The 14,099-nt window shown below is 48.0% G+C and overlaps 1 protein-coding gene across 10 annotated transcripts in view; it reads left to right on the top strand.

Annotated features, from left to right (window-relative positions):
- Positions 1-1,265: 1,265 nt before the first annotated feature.
- CEP250 (centrosomal protein 250) overlaps positions 1,266-14,099 on the top strand; it is a 53,286-nt gene continuing 40,452 nt past the window's right edge. For 6 of the 10 annotated variants that reach the window (XR_014149100.1, XM_081832841.1, XM_081832842.1 and 3 more), the window contains exons 1-7: positions 1,266-1,383; positions 9,827-10,116; positions 10,579-10,683; positions 11,580-11,662; positions 11,893-12,058; positions 12,986-13,092; positions 13,328-13,579. Coding sequence is in view for 8 of the 10 variants with exons in the window: in XM_081832841.1 (XP_081688967.1) it covers positions 9,931-10,116; positions 10,579-10,683; positions 11,580-11,662; positions 11,893-12,058; positions 12,986-13,092; positions 13,328-13,579 (899 nt within the window). In the remaining 2 variants the exon portion in view is untranslated. Of the gene's footprint in view, positions 1,384-9,826; positions 10,117-10,578; positions 10,684-11,579; positions 11,663-11,892; positions 12,059-12,985; positions 13,093-13,327; positions 13,580-14,099 lie in introns of those variants that run through there. The other 4 variants (XM_081832840.1, XM_081832845.1, XM_081832846.1 and 1 more) reach the window with 4 other exon arrangements.

Here is a 14,099-nt window from a genome sequence, read left to right as displayed (position 1 = left end):
TGGGATGGATTCCCACACCACTGATTCTTTGCATCTTTTTCTTTGTCCAGTGTCTGTGATGTTTCTTCTTTTCTCCCTAGATAGTTTGCCTTTCAGAATCCGGGTCCTCCCCCTCCTTCCCTTTCCCCCCACTTACATTCTCTTTTTCTCAAAGTAACTGTTAGGAACTTTTTTTGTTCTTATAGGAGAAAAGATACAGTACAGCTCTTTCAAAGTGTTCCCTTCTCAGGTTCTTTTGTCTGCAGATTGTGTTCCACTCCTACTGTCCATTCATCCATTCATCTACTCACTCAGCACTTACTGAGCACCTATTTTGTACCAGGGATTGTGCTGAGTATTAGAGATACACAGCCCTATGCAGTGCTTCTCAAATGTGTTCCCGATGTATCGCCTAAGGTATCTGCCAAAATGCAGATTCTGGGGCTTCACCCTCGGTTTACTCACTCTCTAGGGGTGGAATCCAAGACTCTGCATTTTAAGAAGCTCCCCCATTTTTTGTTTTTGTTTTTTAATCCCAACTAAAAATTTAGAACCACTTAGTGGAAAAGAGGCAGGTAAATGAAATTTACAACTCCAAGAAAATGTTTTGATTGATAATGCATTGATAATTTAAGCACAAAACGCTATAAAATAACACTTGGGTCATATAGGTAAGAAAGAGTCCTCTAGAGGAAGTCAGGCGTACACAGAAAATTAAACTACAGTTCTTCGGCCTAAGACATTCAGGCAGAGGCCACCCTGTGTAAGACGTGGGCGAAAAACAGTGCCGTGTGTCGAAACGACACTAAGTATGCTATAAGTGTTGTGTTGCCTGAGGCTGCTTGGAGCTTGGAGGTCTGAATGCGAGAAAACCCTAGAACTGGTTGCCTGGCAGGTTTTATCCCAACCCAGGAGCGGGTTCCCTCATTCCTCACGCAGTTGTTAATTGCACTCGGATTTGTGGGTGGAGCAGTGAGCTGGCGCACGTAGCACCGGGACCCATACACATGCGCAGTGTGTAACCTCGAAGCCAAAACGGGGATGATTGAGGGCAAGATTTTTCTCTTACCAAGACTTCCCTTACTCAAATCCAGCAACCCTGGCTGTCCTCATTTCTGGCCAGGGAATCTTACATCTCTTAATGTAATCTCACCGTTCCTTCTGGGCCACTCCAGTAAGTCGGCTGCCAGTACTCAACATGGCGGCAGGCCCCGAAGCGGCGCAATCCGCCCATGGGCCTCCTACTCGGGGGGCGGGGCTCTCCGCCGGGGCGGGAGCCTGGGGGGCGGGTTCTGGGCCGCGGCCGGGTGCTGGGCTCCCGCCCCCGGCCGGACCTTAGTGGCTGCATCTCCCGCTCGGGCGGTGAGGATCACGCTGGAAATCGCGGGAGCCGAGCGTGGTGAGGTGGGGCCTCAAGGGCAGGCGGGAGGTGCCTGGGTTAACGGTCCGAGGCCCAGAGACGCGCCCGCGAAGGGCGCCTTGTGGAATCCCGTTCGAGCAGCGGCTTCCCGTTCCCGGGGAGGGATCCGAGGCCCAGAGAGGGTCTAGGACCCGTCCTAGGGATTCCGGCCCCTTGCCTCCGCGTCCAGCTGCGGCCACCACTCTGGGCTCCAATTCCAGCAGAAAGGGATCTTCCCAACCCTCGTATCCAACAGCTGCGAGTCCGGGGGTGTCAGGAAAAGGCGCTGTGCTCTGCTGCGCGCGTCTCGCTCCCGCCTCCCAGAATTTTGCGGCTCCCTCTGCCCTTGGGGCTTTGCACGTGATCTGTCCTAAAGCCCAGTCGCATCCGCCGCCCATATCGCGTCCTTGGAAACAGTTCCAACCGCTTTCTGCAGGCGCTGTTAATCCCGCTGCTTGGTTTTTTTGAACTCGTTGCACCGAGTTATTTTTCCTGCCCCTCTTGTACACCTGTGCACTTGGGGCGTTATGCCTTGCCTTTTTCATCTCTATATTACGGAGTCTGGCACATGATGATATTGATAATATTTCCTAAATAGTCACGAAGCGTCAAGTGCTACTAAATGCATTACATGTGAAGGCCCATATAGTCCTCACAGCAATTTCATAAAGTGGGTTCTATGTCTTCACATTTTATGCATGAAGAAACTGAGGCATTCGTGGATCATTTTGCCTAGAGTTCCACAACTAATTAGTGAGTGGAGCTGGGAAATGCATTCTAGGCTGTGTGTCCCCAGAGCTTGTGATAATTTCACTGGATTGCCTTTGGGTTCGATAAATGTCTATTGAACTGGTTTTTATTTTAACCCCATGTGTTACGGTGGCCGCGGTTATGATGTGCATTGGACTGAGAGAGCTTGGAAAGGAGAATTAATGTTCCCAAATATTTAGAGTGAGTTTGTGACAAAATCCGGGCTAGAACTTACTGCCAGCACTCCGTTCCTTCAGGCACATCTACCTTTCTTTGCTCCTTTTCCATCAGAGAGCTGCAGACCTAGACCTCATCATTTCGCAGTCTTTAGAAAGTACCCCTCACAGAGCTGTGATTTCATATTTCATGATTTAGGAGGCAGCTTAATGTAATGGATTAAGTCTAGAGTTTGGAAGCAGATTAGGATTTCATGTTTGCTCGGCTACCAATCATTTATATCCCTTCCATTTTTTGAGCCTCATTTTTCTTGTCTGCAAAATGAAGACAATGACTGTATCTCAGAGGTTTTTTTGTGAAAATTGCAAATAATTGTTTTGAGAGAGTAAAGTGCTATGTAAGGTACATGATCTGTTTTTTACGTTTTAGAGGGTTATAGAGCTGTGAGCGTTTTGTAGGACCATTGGTGATGTGGATCATGTTACCTAATGCCCTTATATTCTTTCATTCAGTCAGTCAAATATTTAATGAGTACCTGCTATATACCAGGCACTGTTTTAGGAGCTGGGAATATAGCAGTCAATAAAACTATTCTTGTACTTGGGAAATTTACATTCTTATAAGTATATTACACATAATAATCAGATAGGGACAGATAACACATGGTAAGGTAAATAGAAATACCAGTGTGTGTGGAGGGGCGGTGGTATTTTATATTTGGTGGTTAGGGAACAACTTTGGAGAAGGTGACACTTGAACAGAGATCTGAGCATGGTAAGGGAGCGAGCGAATCAAGAAGATAACTGGAGGAAGAGGCTCAGAGATGAGTGGGTGGCTTGGTGTGTTCCAAGCACACGCAGCAAGGAGGGCTGTGTGGCGGGAGAGGAGTAGGAAATGGAATTAAAACAATTGGAGGCTGGGATCAAATAATTAGGAGCCAGTAGGCCATGAGGATGGGTTTGGTTTTTCCTCTGAGTAGCCATTGGAGGGTTCTGAGTTGCATAATCTGTCACTGTTTTAAAAGGATCACTCCCTGATTACTCTGTTGAGAAGGAACAAATTCTAGAATCAAGAGTAGAAGCATTCCAACAGTACAGGAAGCTTTTGCAGTAGTGCAGATGTATTAATTCTCTATCGCCGGGCAAGAAATCACCCCCAAATTAAGCAGCTTGAAATAGCAATTGTTGTCTCATACAGTTGTGGATTAGAAATCTAGGAATGGGGCACAGTCGGGTTAAGGCTCCGACTCTTGGTTTTGGCTCAGGTTGTGATCTCGGGGTTGTGGGATCCAGCCCTGCATCGGGGCTCCTTACTTGGGATTCTCTCTCCCACTCCCCCTGCCCCTCCCGCTCATGCTCTCTCTCTCTCTCTCTCAAAATAAGTAAATCTTTAAAAAAAAAAAAGGAATCTAGGAGCAATTTAGCTGGGTGTTTATGGCTTAGGATCTGTCAGGAGATGGTAGTCAGGTTGATGGCTGTTCTACTCCCAGGATGTTTCCTTACTGCTGGACCTTTTCATGGAGCTGTCTGAGTGTCCTCAGGACATGGTGGAGAGAGTGAAGAGAGAGAGAGGCCATAGTGCCTTTTATGAACTTTTCTTGGAAGTCATTTCTACTTTATTCAGCTTCATTAACTTTATTCCAGTTCCCACTCAAGGAGAGAGAATAGGCTGTGCCTCTTGAAGGAAGGAATATCAAAGAATCTGTGGGCATTCCTTAAAGCCACCACACCAGGCAAGAGAGAGTGGCTTGGCTCAGGATGGTGGGGGGGGGGGGGGGTTGAAAAAATAATAGGATCTGGTAGAGCTAACAGGATTTGCTGATAGATTGGTTACAGGTTGTGGGAGAATGGAGTAAATATGACCATAGGCTTTGGGCTTGAGCAGCCAGAAGGATGGAATTGCCATATACCGAAATGGGGAAGGTTGGAGGAGCAGAAGTTCATTTTTGGACAGGTTAACTTTGAGGTGCTTGTTAGACACCCATGTGAAGAAGTTAAATAGGTGTCTGGACTTAGTCTAGGAGTGTGAAGTTCCAGAGGGAAGTGTGGCCTGGAGACCTAACATGGGGAGTCATGGGTGTTTAGGTGCTATTTTAAGTCATGAAACTGGATGAGATTGCCCCGGAAATGAATGTAGATGGAGGAGAGGCCAGAAGCCTGAGCCCCGGGGCCTCTAACCTTGTTGGGGAGATGAGAAACCAGCAAAGGAGACTAAAGGGAGAGGCCAGAGAGGTGGGAGGAGAAAAGGGAGAGGCCCCACATGGGAGATTTATGGAAGGGGCCGCAAGCTATTTTTTTTTTTCTAGTTCCCAAGTGTTATACAAGAGTTCATATAAAATATTCCAGATAAATCAGTTTTAATCCTCATCTTCCTTCTCTCCCTCATCCTAGTTAATCTGGAAGTAATACAATCAATCACATAGATTATTCCCCTTCAAATATTTTGTGGTGGGATATTTCAAATACCTTTTGGAAAAAGGCACCTCAGAAGTTACAGTAATCTTGCTCTTGGTTACCCTCCACTGAGATTCCCAGCTTTTCCATTCACTTTGATTCTCTCTTGAAGAAATTGCTCAAAATTGGCAGCATCCATAATTTCATCTTCTACAAGTTGAGTCCGGTCGAGGGTAAACCTCAGAACTCGCTTTTTTTTTTTTTTTTTTTTGCACCCTCCCCCCCTTCACCACGAGCTTTTTCATGGGTGCCATGGCGTAGTAGGGGCAGAAAACATACTAATTTTTTGTGTGTGGAATGAGAAACAGAAATTGTCTCTGCGGACAAACATATATAGTTTCTTTGCTCAGGAAGTAAAAAGTGTTGTGCCCTCAAGCATTTTTCCTTTTTTGCTGTATTTAATGATACTAGTCCCATCCTAGTCCTTGCAGTATATACACCTCCAAGTCTAGGTGGTGTTGCTTCTATTTTAAACTTTATTTAAATACCCCTTTTGGAGTATTTCCAAATACTAAACTAATTTAGTGAGGGGAACTAAACATAATGTATATCACTCTTCTGTTACGTTCCACCCTAGGTTCAGAGGTTACTGCTCCTTCCCGTCCGGTTCTTAGCAAAAGGAGGTCAGTCTTGCTCCTCTCTGTATCATGGTGGCAGACTGCCAGGAACTGAGCTCCAATTCATAAGCATTTATGGGATAAGTTAATACATAAAAGAAGTGAATCTTTTTCCTTTTCCTGTCTATTCAGTGCTTTACAGTTTACAGAACTGCTGACATCCACGATCTCACGCGAATGCGATCCAGGCTGTTACCATTTGCCAACTCCTGACCTTTTCCTTTGCTGGGGGGATACTGAAACCGACCTTTCTTTTGGCGCTCTGCTAGTTTGTTCTCTGGGAGATCTGACAGAGTGTTAATAAAACAGTGCTGAAGTGCATCTTGAGGAAACTCAAAACTAAATCTCAACTTCAGAAAGATTTTGATGTAATTTTTCTCTGTGCGTTCCCTCTTATTATTCTAGTTTTAATGAACTTAAGTTTTATGGGGATTTTGTTTTGTTCTGTTTTGATCGTAAAACACTTCAAATCATTTTTAAGATAAACTATTTTTAGGACAATTTTAGATTTATAGAAAAATTGCATAATACAGAGAGTTCCCATATGCCCTACACCCCATTTCCCCTATTAGTAATATCTTACATTTGTATGGTACATTTGCTACAATTCCAAATCATTTTTTGAGGTAAATGGAGCATATAAATAAAACATGAACAAAATGAAGTTACTGCATTTCTGGAGGCCTCAGTTTCCTTATCTGTAAAACGGGAGGATTGGACTAAATTTTTAAATAGCTCTAAAATTTTTAAGTCATCTGAAGTAAAATAATCATATAATTCTAATATAATTCCACTTCTTTACTGGAGTATTACTATCACCTTCCCAAATAATGTATACATGTTAATACCAGCCTTTTTTTAAAAAAGATTATTTATTTGAGAGAGAGAGAGAGAGAGAGCACACATGTACAAGCAGGGGGAAGAGCACAGGGAGAGGGAGAGAGGAAGCCGACTCTGTGCTGAGTGCAGAGCCCAACGCGGGGCTCGATTTCACAACCCATGAGATCATGACCTGAGCTGAAACCAAGAGTCGGACACTTAACTGACTGAGCCACGCAGTCGCCCCTCCATGTTAACAGTGGCCCTAGCCTCATCCTAAGAGATGGTTTAGTATGAGAATTCTGGGGACTGTGGCAGAGCTGCCTGTGGAGATAGTAGGTTGAACTATATGACATTATCGTTTTTGTAGGTTAAAAAATGGGCAAATATTGGCAATTTTGTATGGTTCAATCAAACATCGGGGGGTAGGAACTCCAAGGAGGGAGAGGGAGCCCTTGGGACCTCTGAGACTCCCAGTGCGTGCAAAAGCCCAGCGCCAGCCCTCACAGCATCCAGAGAGAACGGGCCCATCAGGTCCCCTGAAGCAGCTCAGAGCTACTTTTGCTGCTGGCAGTGTTGGAAGCAAGAGTGGTTTCCCAGCAGGGTTGTGCTACAGCAAATGCTCAGTCTCTCCCTACATAGGGAGAGGCTGAGCCAGCATTTCTCAGAGCCACGGTGAGCTGGTTGACACAGCCATGGGGGAAAGGAAGGGCAGAAAAAGAGGATCTTCGGAGTGTGGAGGAAGACTGCATTCACCCGGGTCAGAGGCTAGGAAGAGGCAGCCCGGGGTATTGGTGCCACTCTACTCTTGTTGCTTTCTGCACTTTCCTTATGGGCTCCTACAGGCTCTTCTGTTGTCCGGGAGGTAACGTAGGTTAGTAAACAGAGTTTTCCTCCATAACTCTTACAAGAAAAGCAACAGCACAAGTGCAATGATAAATGACAACTAAAATCTGCTATCAGTGTGAGGGAGAGAATAGGCTGGGGCGGGTGGGGAAGTGAGGGGGGTGGAGACCAGTGAATCAGAGAGCATATTGCCCTCTCTAAGGGGGCAAACACTCTTAACTGCAGCTGGTTGTTGCCTTGTCGGAATGCGGGTCACAAGTCACTAGGTATTCTGATTTTCCAAAGGAGTCAGAAATGAGAATTTTTTTTTAAAGATTTATTTATTTATTTGAGAGAGAGAGAGAGTGCACGTGCACGAGTGGGAGGGGCAGGGAAAGGGAGAGAGAATCCAAAGTGGACTCCGCGCTGCGCGCAGAGCCGGACTCGGGGCTCAATGCCATGACCCTGAGATCTTGACCTGAGCTGAAACCAAGAGTCAGCCCCTCAACCGTCTGTGCCACCCAGGCACCCCCAGAAATAAGAATTTTGTATGCCTTCTCCCAGTGGTAAATATTTGTACCTTATTTGAATTCTTTTTTTTTTTTTAAGATTTTATTTATTTATTTATTTGACAGAGAGAGAAGACAGCGAGAGAGGGAACACAAGCAGGGGGAGTGAGAGAGGGAGAAGCAGGCTTCCCGCTGAGCAGGGAACCTGATGTGAGGCTCTATCCCAGGACCCTGGGACCATGACCCGAGCCGAAGGCAGACGCTTAACCCAACCCTAACCCTAACTCTAACTAAGCCACCCAGGCGCCCCCCTAATTTGAATTCTTAAAAGCTTGACATAGGCCACATAATGGTTGAAAAGAACCAGCAGGCCACATTTGTAACCTCTGCTAAGGGTTTAGATCTGCCTGGAGTGAGGCCCACGTGCATTTCTTCAACGTACTAATGATGGAAATGAATTAGACAGCTTCTGCTTTTGAGGAATTCACAGATTAGTAGAAAAGATAGACAATAATGATAAAATGTAATATAGTCATTAGGCTCTCTCTATTATATATATAGTTATGCATATAAATGTTATATATATATATATATATATATACGTAGTGTCATACATGTAGCTATAAAAGTGATCGACTCTTCCTGGGTACATCTGGGATGACATGATAGGAGGTGGCATTTGAGCCAGGATGTAGGAAATCAACAGTTTGGTGCATGAAAGGAATTTGGGGCCCCTGAAACTCCCACTGTATATGCAAATGTTAGATTTGCATTTGCTGTATATACTACTTTCTTCAGATGTTCACACTGATGGAATGCTGGCTGGACCAAGAGGGCAGCTCTAATATTCTATTTTCTTGATAGGTAATTGGGAAAACAGATATTCCTTAACCCTTCTGGTGGGTGTCTCATGTTTCAGGGTTAATAAAATAAGAACTCTAACCTACCCACCTCCTCCCAGGTTATCGTGTATTTTAGAGGCCTCAGAAACTCAGAGGTCACGTGGCTGGGAGCCCTCATCTTTGGATGAGGGCCTGAAAGGGAAATGGTATGTCTGAGATCCCAGAGCCCATTAGAGGCAGAGCTTGAATTGGCACCCCAAACTCTTCCTGACCACCATGCCTCCCCCTCTACTATGCCTCTCCCAAACTCTCTGCTTAGGCTGGTGTCCCTCCCTCCCCATCTCCCCTCTGCCCCTGTGGGTGGTCCGTTGCCCTGTTTTGGCCCAGCTCCTGCTGCGTGAGGAGGTTTGCTATCCTACTGAAGCTGATTCCTTCCCCCATGCCCCCCCCCCCACCCCCACTCTCTTAATGGATCCCCGGCCTGAAATGCCTGCTACTCTGTTCCTTTGTCAGAGAGTCGGACTTGCTTGTATTCAGATCCCTAATCAACCGAATGCCAACTATATGAACTTGGACAACTTGTTTAACCTTTTTAATTTCTTAACTGAGGCTTAACCTTTGTAAGCTTCAATTTCTTCATCCAGGTACAAAGAGTTATAATATTACCTACGCTGAAATGGGATAGGAAGGCATTGGAAGGTTCCAAGATTCTTGTGATGACAAAATGACCTCGTACGGGTAAAGCACTTAACTGACTGACCCATAGACATACTTGACAAGGATTAACTGTGGTGATGATGATTCACACAGTTCACAGACCACCGGATTGGGTTAAATGCCCTTCCACTGTTTTCCCTTACTGTCCTGTAACGTCTCTGTTATGATTACACAGACTTCATTGTGTTGTGATTGTGTCTTTCTCCCCTACTAGACTAGAACGCCTTCAGCGATTCCTTCCACAGATGGTTATTAGGCACTGTGCCAGGCACCAGGGATGGGTGGTAAACCAGGCGCTCTTGGTCTAGTGCAGAGTTCCAGAAGGCGTGCCAGAAAACACTGGTCCCTTAGCACCCCCCCGCCTTAGAGATTAGGGTCCATGTTAGTATTTTTTTTTTTTTTAAAGATTTTGTTTATTTATTTGAGAGAGAGAATGGAAGAGAGAGCACGAGAGGGGGGAGGGTCAGAGGGAGAAGCAGGCTCCCCGCTGAGCAGGGAGCCCGATGCGGGACTCGATCCCGGGACTCCAGGATCATGACCTGAGCCGAAGGCAGTCGCTTAACCAACTGAGCCACCCAGGCGCCCCATGTTAGTATTTTAAAGGCTCTGATGGGTCCTGTCGTAGAGGAACCCACTTACTTTGCCCAACCCAGCTTTGTGAGACCTAGTGAGTATTTGATGAGTAAATTTGAATCACTCACACATTCCTTTCAACTCTTCTGTGTGCTTTGGTCCCCAGCTCAAGAGGAGGTCCAAGTGGCACAGCAATGATTAGAGACCTTACTGGGAGTGAGCAGCCTCTGGCTGGATAGGGGCCTGTGGGCTTACCTGTCTGGTGCTCCCATGGAGACGGGAGGCCCTGGGGTGAACAGTATGAAGCCCCACGCGCTGCAGCTGGTGCTGGAGGAGCAAGTACTAGCGCTGCAGCAACAGATGGCGGAGAACCAAGCAGCCTCCTGGCGGAAGCTGAAGAGCTCCCAGGAGGCCCAGCAGAGGCAAGCAAGCCTCGTGAGGAAGCTGCAGGCCAAGGTGAGGCAGCGGCCTTTGCAGGGAGGCAAAGAGAACACGGCCGAGCGCTAGGTGCTGAGGGGGATAAGGGTTCCAGGAGACAGAGCCCTGTGGTGGGAATGCCCCTAAACAGCCCCTCCTGTGATGCTCACAACTACTCCATGAGAGATCTGTCCTGTTGCTTTTAAAGATGGCGGTCACGAGGGCTAAATGAGCTGTCTGTGTTTGCTCTCCTCGGCTACAGCTAGGACCTGGCCCTGTGTTTTCTGGTTCCAAAGCCTCTAATCTTACCTCTCCAATACCACAGGCATAGAGAGAGTATTATTAACCGACCAAATCGAAACGACAAGATGTTATGGCCTTACCCCACTGTTATCACCCAGACTCTTCACAGCAGGTCCGCCCCCGATCCTCCCGGGCGTTTGGTTTGGGCTGTGTGTACCAGCCATGACCGTCACCCACACCCTGCTCTGTTGGCTTCAGGTGTTGCAGTACCGGACCTGGTGCCAAGAGCTGGAGAAGCAGCTGGAAGCCACCGGGGTGAGGGAGGCTGTTTTGTGTTCCCCGGAGTCCTCAGGGACTATACCTGTAAGGAAGGCCTTGTTTGCTGACTGAGGGAGGTTGGGGTATGATAAGGCCGCGTTTGGTGGAAGCCTCTCTCTCTCTCTTCAGCCCCTGGGAGCTTTATCACACAGATACTTTCATTGGATTGGCTATTCCAGGCCTGTCAAGGTGCCAGCCCTTGGCTCTCTGAGGACAAAATGCAGCTTCAGGAGATTTAACCAGACTGGAAAGGGTGTGGAATCAGAGGGAAGAAATGCATTTTTCCTCCAGAAGGTGTCACTGTTTATCTGTCTTAGATGTGGGCCTTAGCAGGCCTAAACATGTCTGTGGCAGAGGATTTATTTGTGCCGTTGGCTGGGTAGAACTGGCTTTGAAAAACCCATTGCCTTTGTTCCAGCTCCCTCTCTGCACCTTCTCACGTTACCCTCAGAAAAGTTCTCTCAGAGGAAGGGAAGAACCAAAACTTACTGAGCACCATTCTGTGTAGGCCAGGCACCGTTAGGCAGTCGTATATAATGACATCACTCAATCTATGAGGCAACTTTCTGAAAGGAACGGTGTCGCCTTCATTTTGTAGTGAAGACTGTGTGGCTCAGAGAAGTTGAATAACTTCCCGAGGTCCAAAATGTGGGATAGTAGAACTCAAGGCCGTTAGTGAAAGCTCTATCTTACGCTTCTTGGGTTGAAAGCTCTTTTCACTACCCAGCGCCATCTTTCAGGAGACGTCACTGGTCCACTTTTGGAGAAGGGGATGCAGTGGATTTACCTTCAGGATGGAGTGATTGAGAAAAGAGGCATATTGCTAACACAGCAGAGGAGGAATAAAAAGATAGCGGGTGGCTGCAGAAGGGGGCATCAGGGAATTGCTCTGAATGGTATTCTCCTCGGAGGTAAATACGGCTTGTTTCTGTCTGGCTAAGGGACCAACCCCTCAGAGGTGGGAAAGCGTGGAGGAGCCGAACCTGGAGCAGCTGCTGGTCCGATTAGAGGAGGAGCAACAGAGGTGATCAACCCCAAGTTCTCTGGCGGGGGCGATTCTGGTGGCCCGTGGGTCGAGAAGGCGGAGGGAGCACCTATGCCCTGAGCGCTAACAGGGCTCAAACCACAGACCTCAGCCTTAGCCCTCCAATTCCTGGCAATGGAAAATTCCAGTGTTTGTCATCTTACTCCGAGAGGTCCAAGGGTTGGATTAAGCCTTTATTTTGCACTTGCTCCTGCCCCTCCCCAGTGCAGGTGTGAGAGTCTAGCAGAGGTGAACACCCAGCTTCGACTGCACATGCAAAAAGCTGACATGGTGAATAAAGCACTTCGGGAAGATGTGGAAAAACTGACAGTGGACTGGAGCCGAGCCCGGGACGAGCTAATGAGGAAGGAGAGCCAGTGGCAGATGGAGCAGGAGGTAGGAGGAACAGGAGGGCTTGCGCTCTGGGGCCTGGTCCGCGCTGGAAAAGGGTACCTTCAGGACCTGGATGGAAGCTGATCTGTTGCTAGGGTCCCCGGCCCTCCTCCCCGCTCCTGCTGGTGGCTTTGCCCTGCTTCGGCTCTCGGCTGACTTCTGTCCTTACCTGCCTTGTCGAGGTTTTGCTGGCAGGTGGCATGACACTCAGAGCAGCTCTGTTCCTGCCTGAGGGACTAGCTTCAGTTCTAGAAGGATCTGAAAGCTTACTGACTCCCCTCTTCTGGAGGTCTACATATCTAGATGCTAAGGAGGTAGCTGTTGAAACCGAATGGGGAAGAAAGACCGGATGCAGACCCTGGGGAATTTTCAGATCCCAGTGCAAGGAAACGAATGTTTCCTGAGCCTTTGCTGGGTGCCAGGTACTATGCTAGTCCTCACTGTAAGTCTGTGGTAATAATGGCGGTAGCAGCTGCTGTTTATCTTTTTCTAATCAGCTCGGAGGAGGGTCATATGCCATCTCAAACCCTTTGACCTCTTTTTTTTTTTTTTTAATTTTTTATTTATTTGCGAGAGAGAGAATGAGAGACAGAGAGCATGAGAGGGAGGAGGGTCAGAAGCAGACTCCCTGCTGAGCAGGGAGCCCGATGTGGGACTCGATCCCGGGACTCCAGGATCATGACCTGAGCCGAAGGCAGTCGCTTAACCAACTGAGCCACCCAGGCACCCTCAAACCCTTTGACCTCTTGACTACCACTGCTAGCTTTATTAAATGCTTCAGTGTGACCTGAATACAGACACCTGTTCATAAGCTATCTCCCGTAAGTCCCTCCTGCCCTCCCCTGAGTAGGCAGGAGGAATCCAGGACTCCTGTGCTGGCAAAAGACAGCCCTCTGCCCTTCGATATGACCTGGGTTTCTGAATACACAGTTCTTCAAGGGCTACCTGAAAGGGGAGCACGGTCGCCTTCTTGGTCTGTGGCGGGAGGTGGTGACCTTCCGACGTCACTTCCTGGAAATGAAGTCAGCTACTGACAGGTTAGTGTGGGGATAAGAAGGGAGGTTTGCCCCCACCGATTCTAGACTTAGGACAGGGGGCTGCTGTGGAAGCAGGGGACAGGGGTAGGGGGGTGGAGGAGTGGGTGGGGAGGGATGATGTTGTTGGATTCAGATGATTTTCCGCAGACCTGCTTCTCAGGCTTCACTGGGCCTGATCTCCATGCTCCCTTCCCCCATCCCCACTGGAGTCCGCTCTTTCCTTGCTTGTACTCAGAGACCTGACGGAGCTCAAGGCTGAGCATGTGAGGCTTTCAGGGTCCCTGTTGACCTGTTGTCTGCGCTTGACTGTGGGCGCCCAGTCTCGCGAATCTGATGGATCTGGGAGACTGGATGGGAGTGAGCCAACCCAGCTGCTGCTTCTACTAACCAAGACCCAGGAGCTGGAGAAGGAAGCCCATGAAAGGAGCCAGGAGTTAATACAGCTGAAGAGTCAGGGCGATCTGGAGAAGGCTGAGCTGCAGGATCGGTGAGATGGACTGGGGTCCTGGGAAGGGGTTGCTGAGGGTGTTGACTCTCATAGGGAGATAGAGCTGGTGCGGGTCGGGGGTTGTGAAGAGCGTTCCTACCATCAGAGGGGAAGGAGAGATGCCAGACGGAGTCTGGCTTGGAACCCAGTGCTGCATGGGGCCATGTCACTGCCCTCTGCCCTCAGACTATCTTGCAGCTCAGTTTCTCTCCTGTTGATTTATGCAGCTAGCTGTGACTTTCGTCTGTCAACACCAAACTACTCCCATTCACAGAACAGCCAAGCTCTTCCATGCTTCCCTGCCCTGGTACATGCTGACCTTAGGCTGGAACGCTTCCCTCCCTTCTGCCTCCACCTTATCCTTTAAGGCATGGTTCTGAGAAGCCTTCTCTGACCTCAGTAGCCTGTTAAATTTCTGTGCCCTGGTGTAGTCTTTTGACCTGCTTGCTACAGCATTAATCTCACGGTTTTTCTCTGATTATTTAGCTTCTTATTTTTGATTAGGTTCTTTTTTTTTTTT

This window comes from Leptonychotes weddellii, chromosome 10 (assembly GCF_054177405.1).
Source record: "Leptonychotes weddellii isolate Sample4059 chromosome 10, ASM5417740v2, whole genome shotgun sequence".
NCBI lineage: Eukaryota > Metazoa > Chordata > Mammalia > Carnivora > Phocidae > Leptonychotes > Leptonychotes weddellii.
This window is presented reverse-complemented; position numbering and strand designations above follow the sequence as displayed.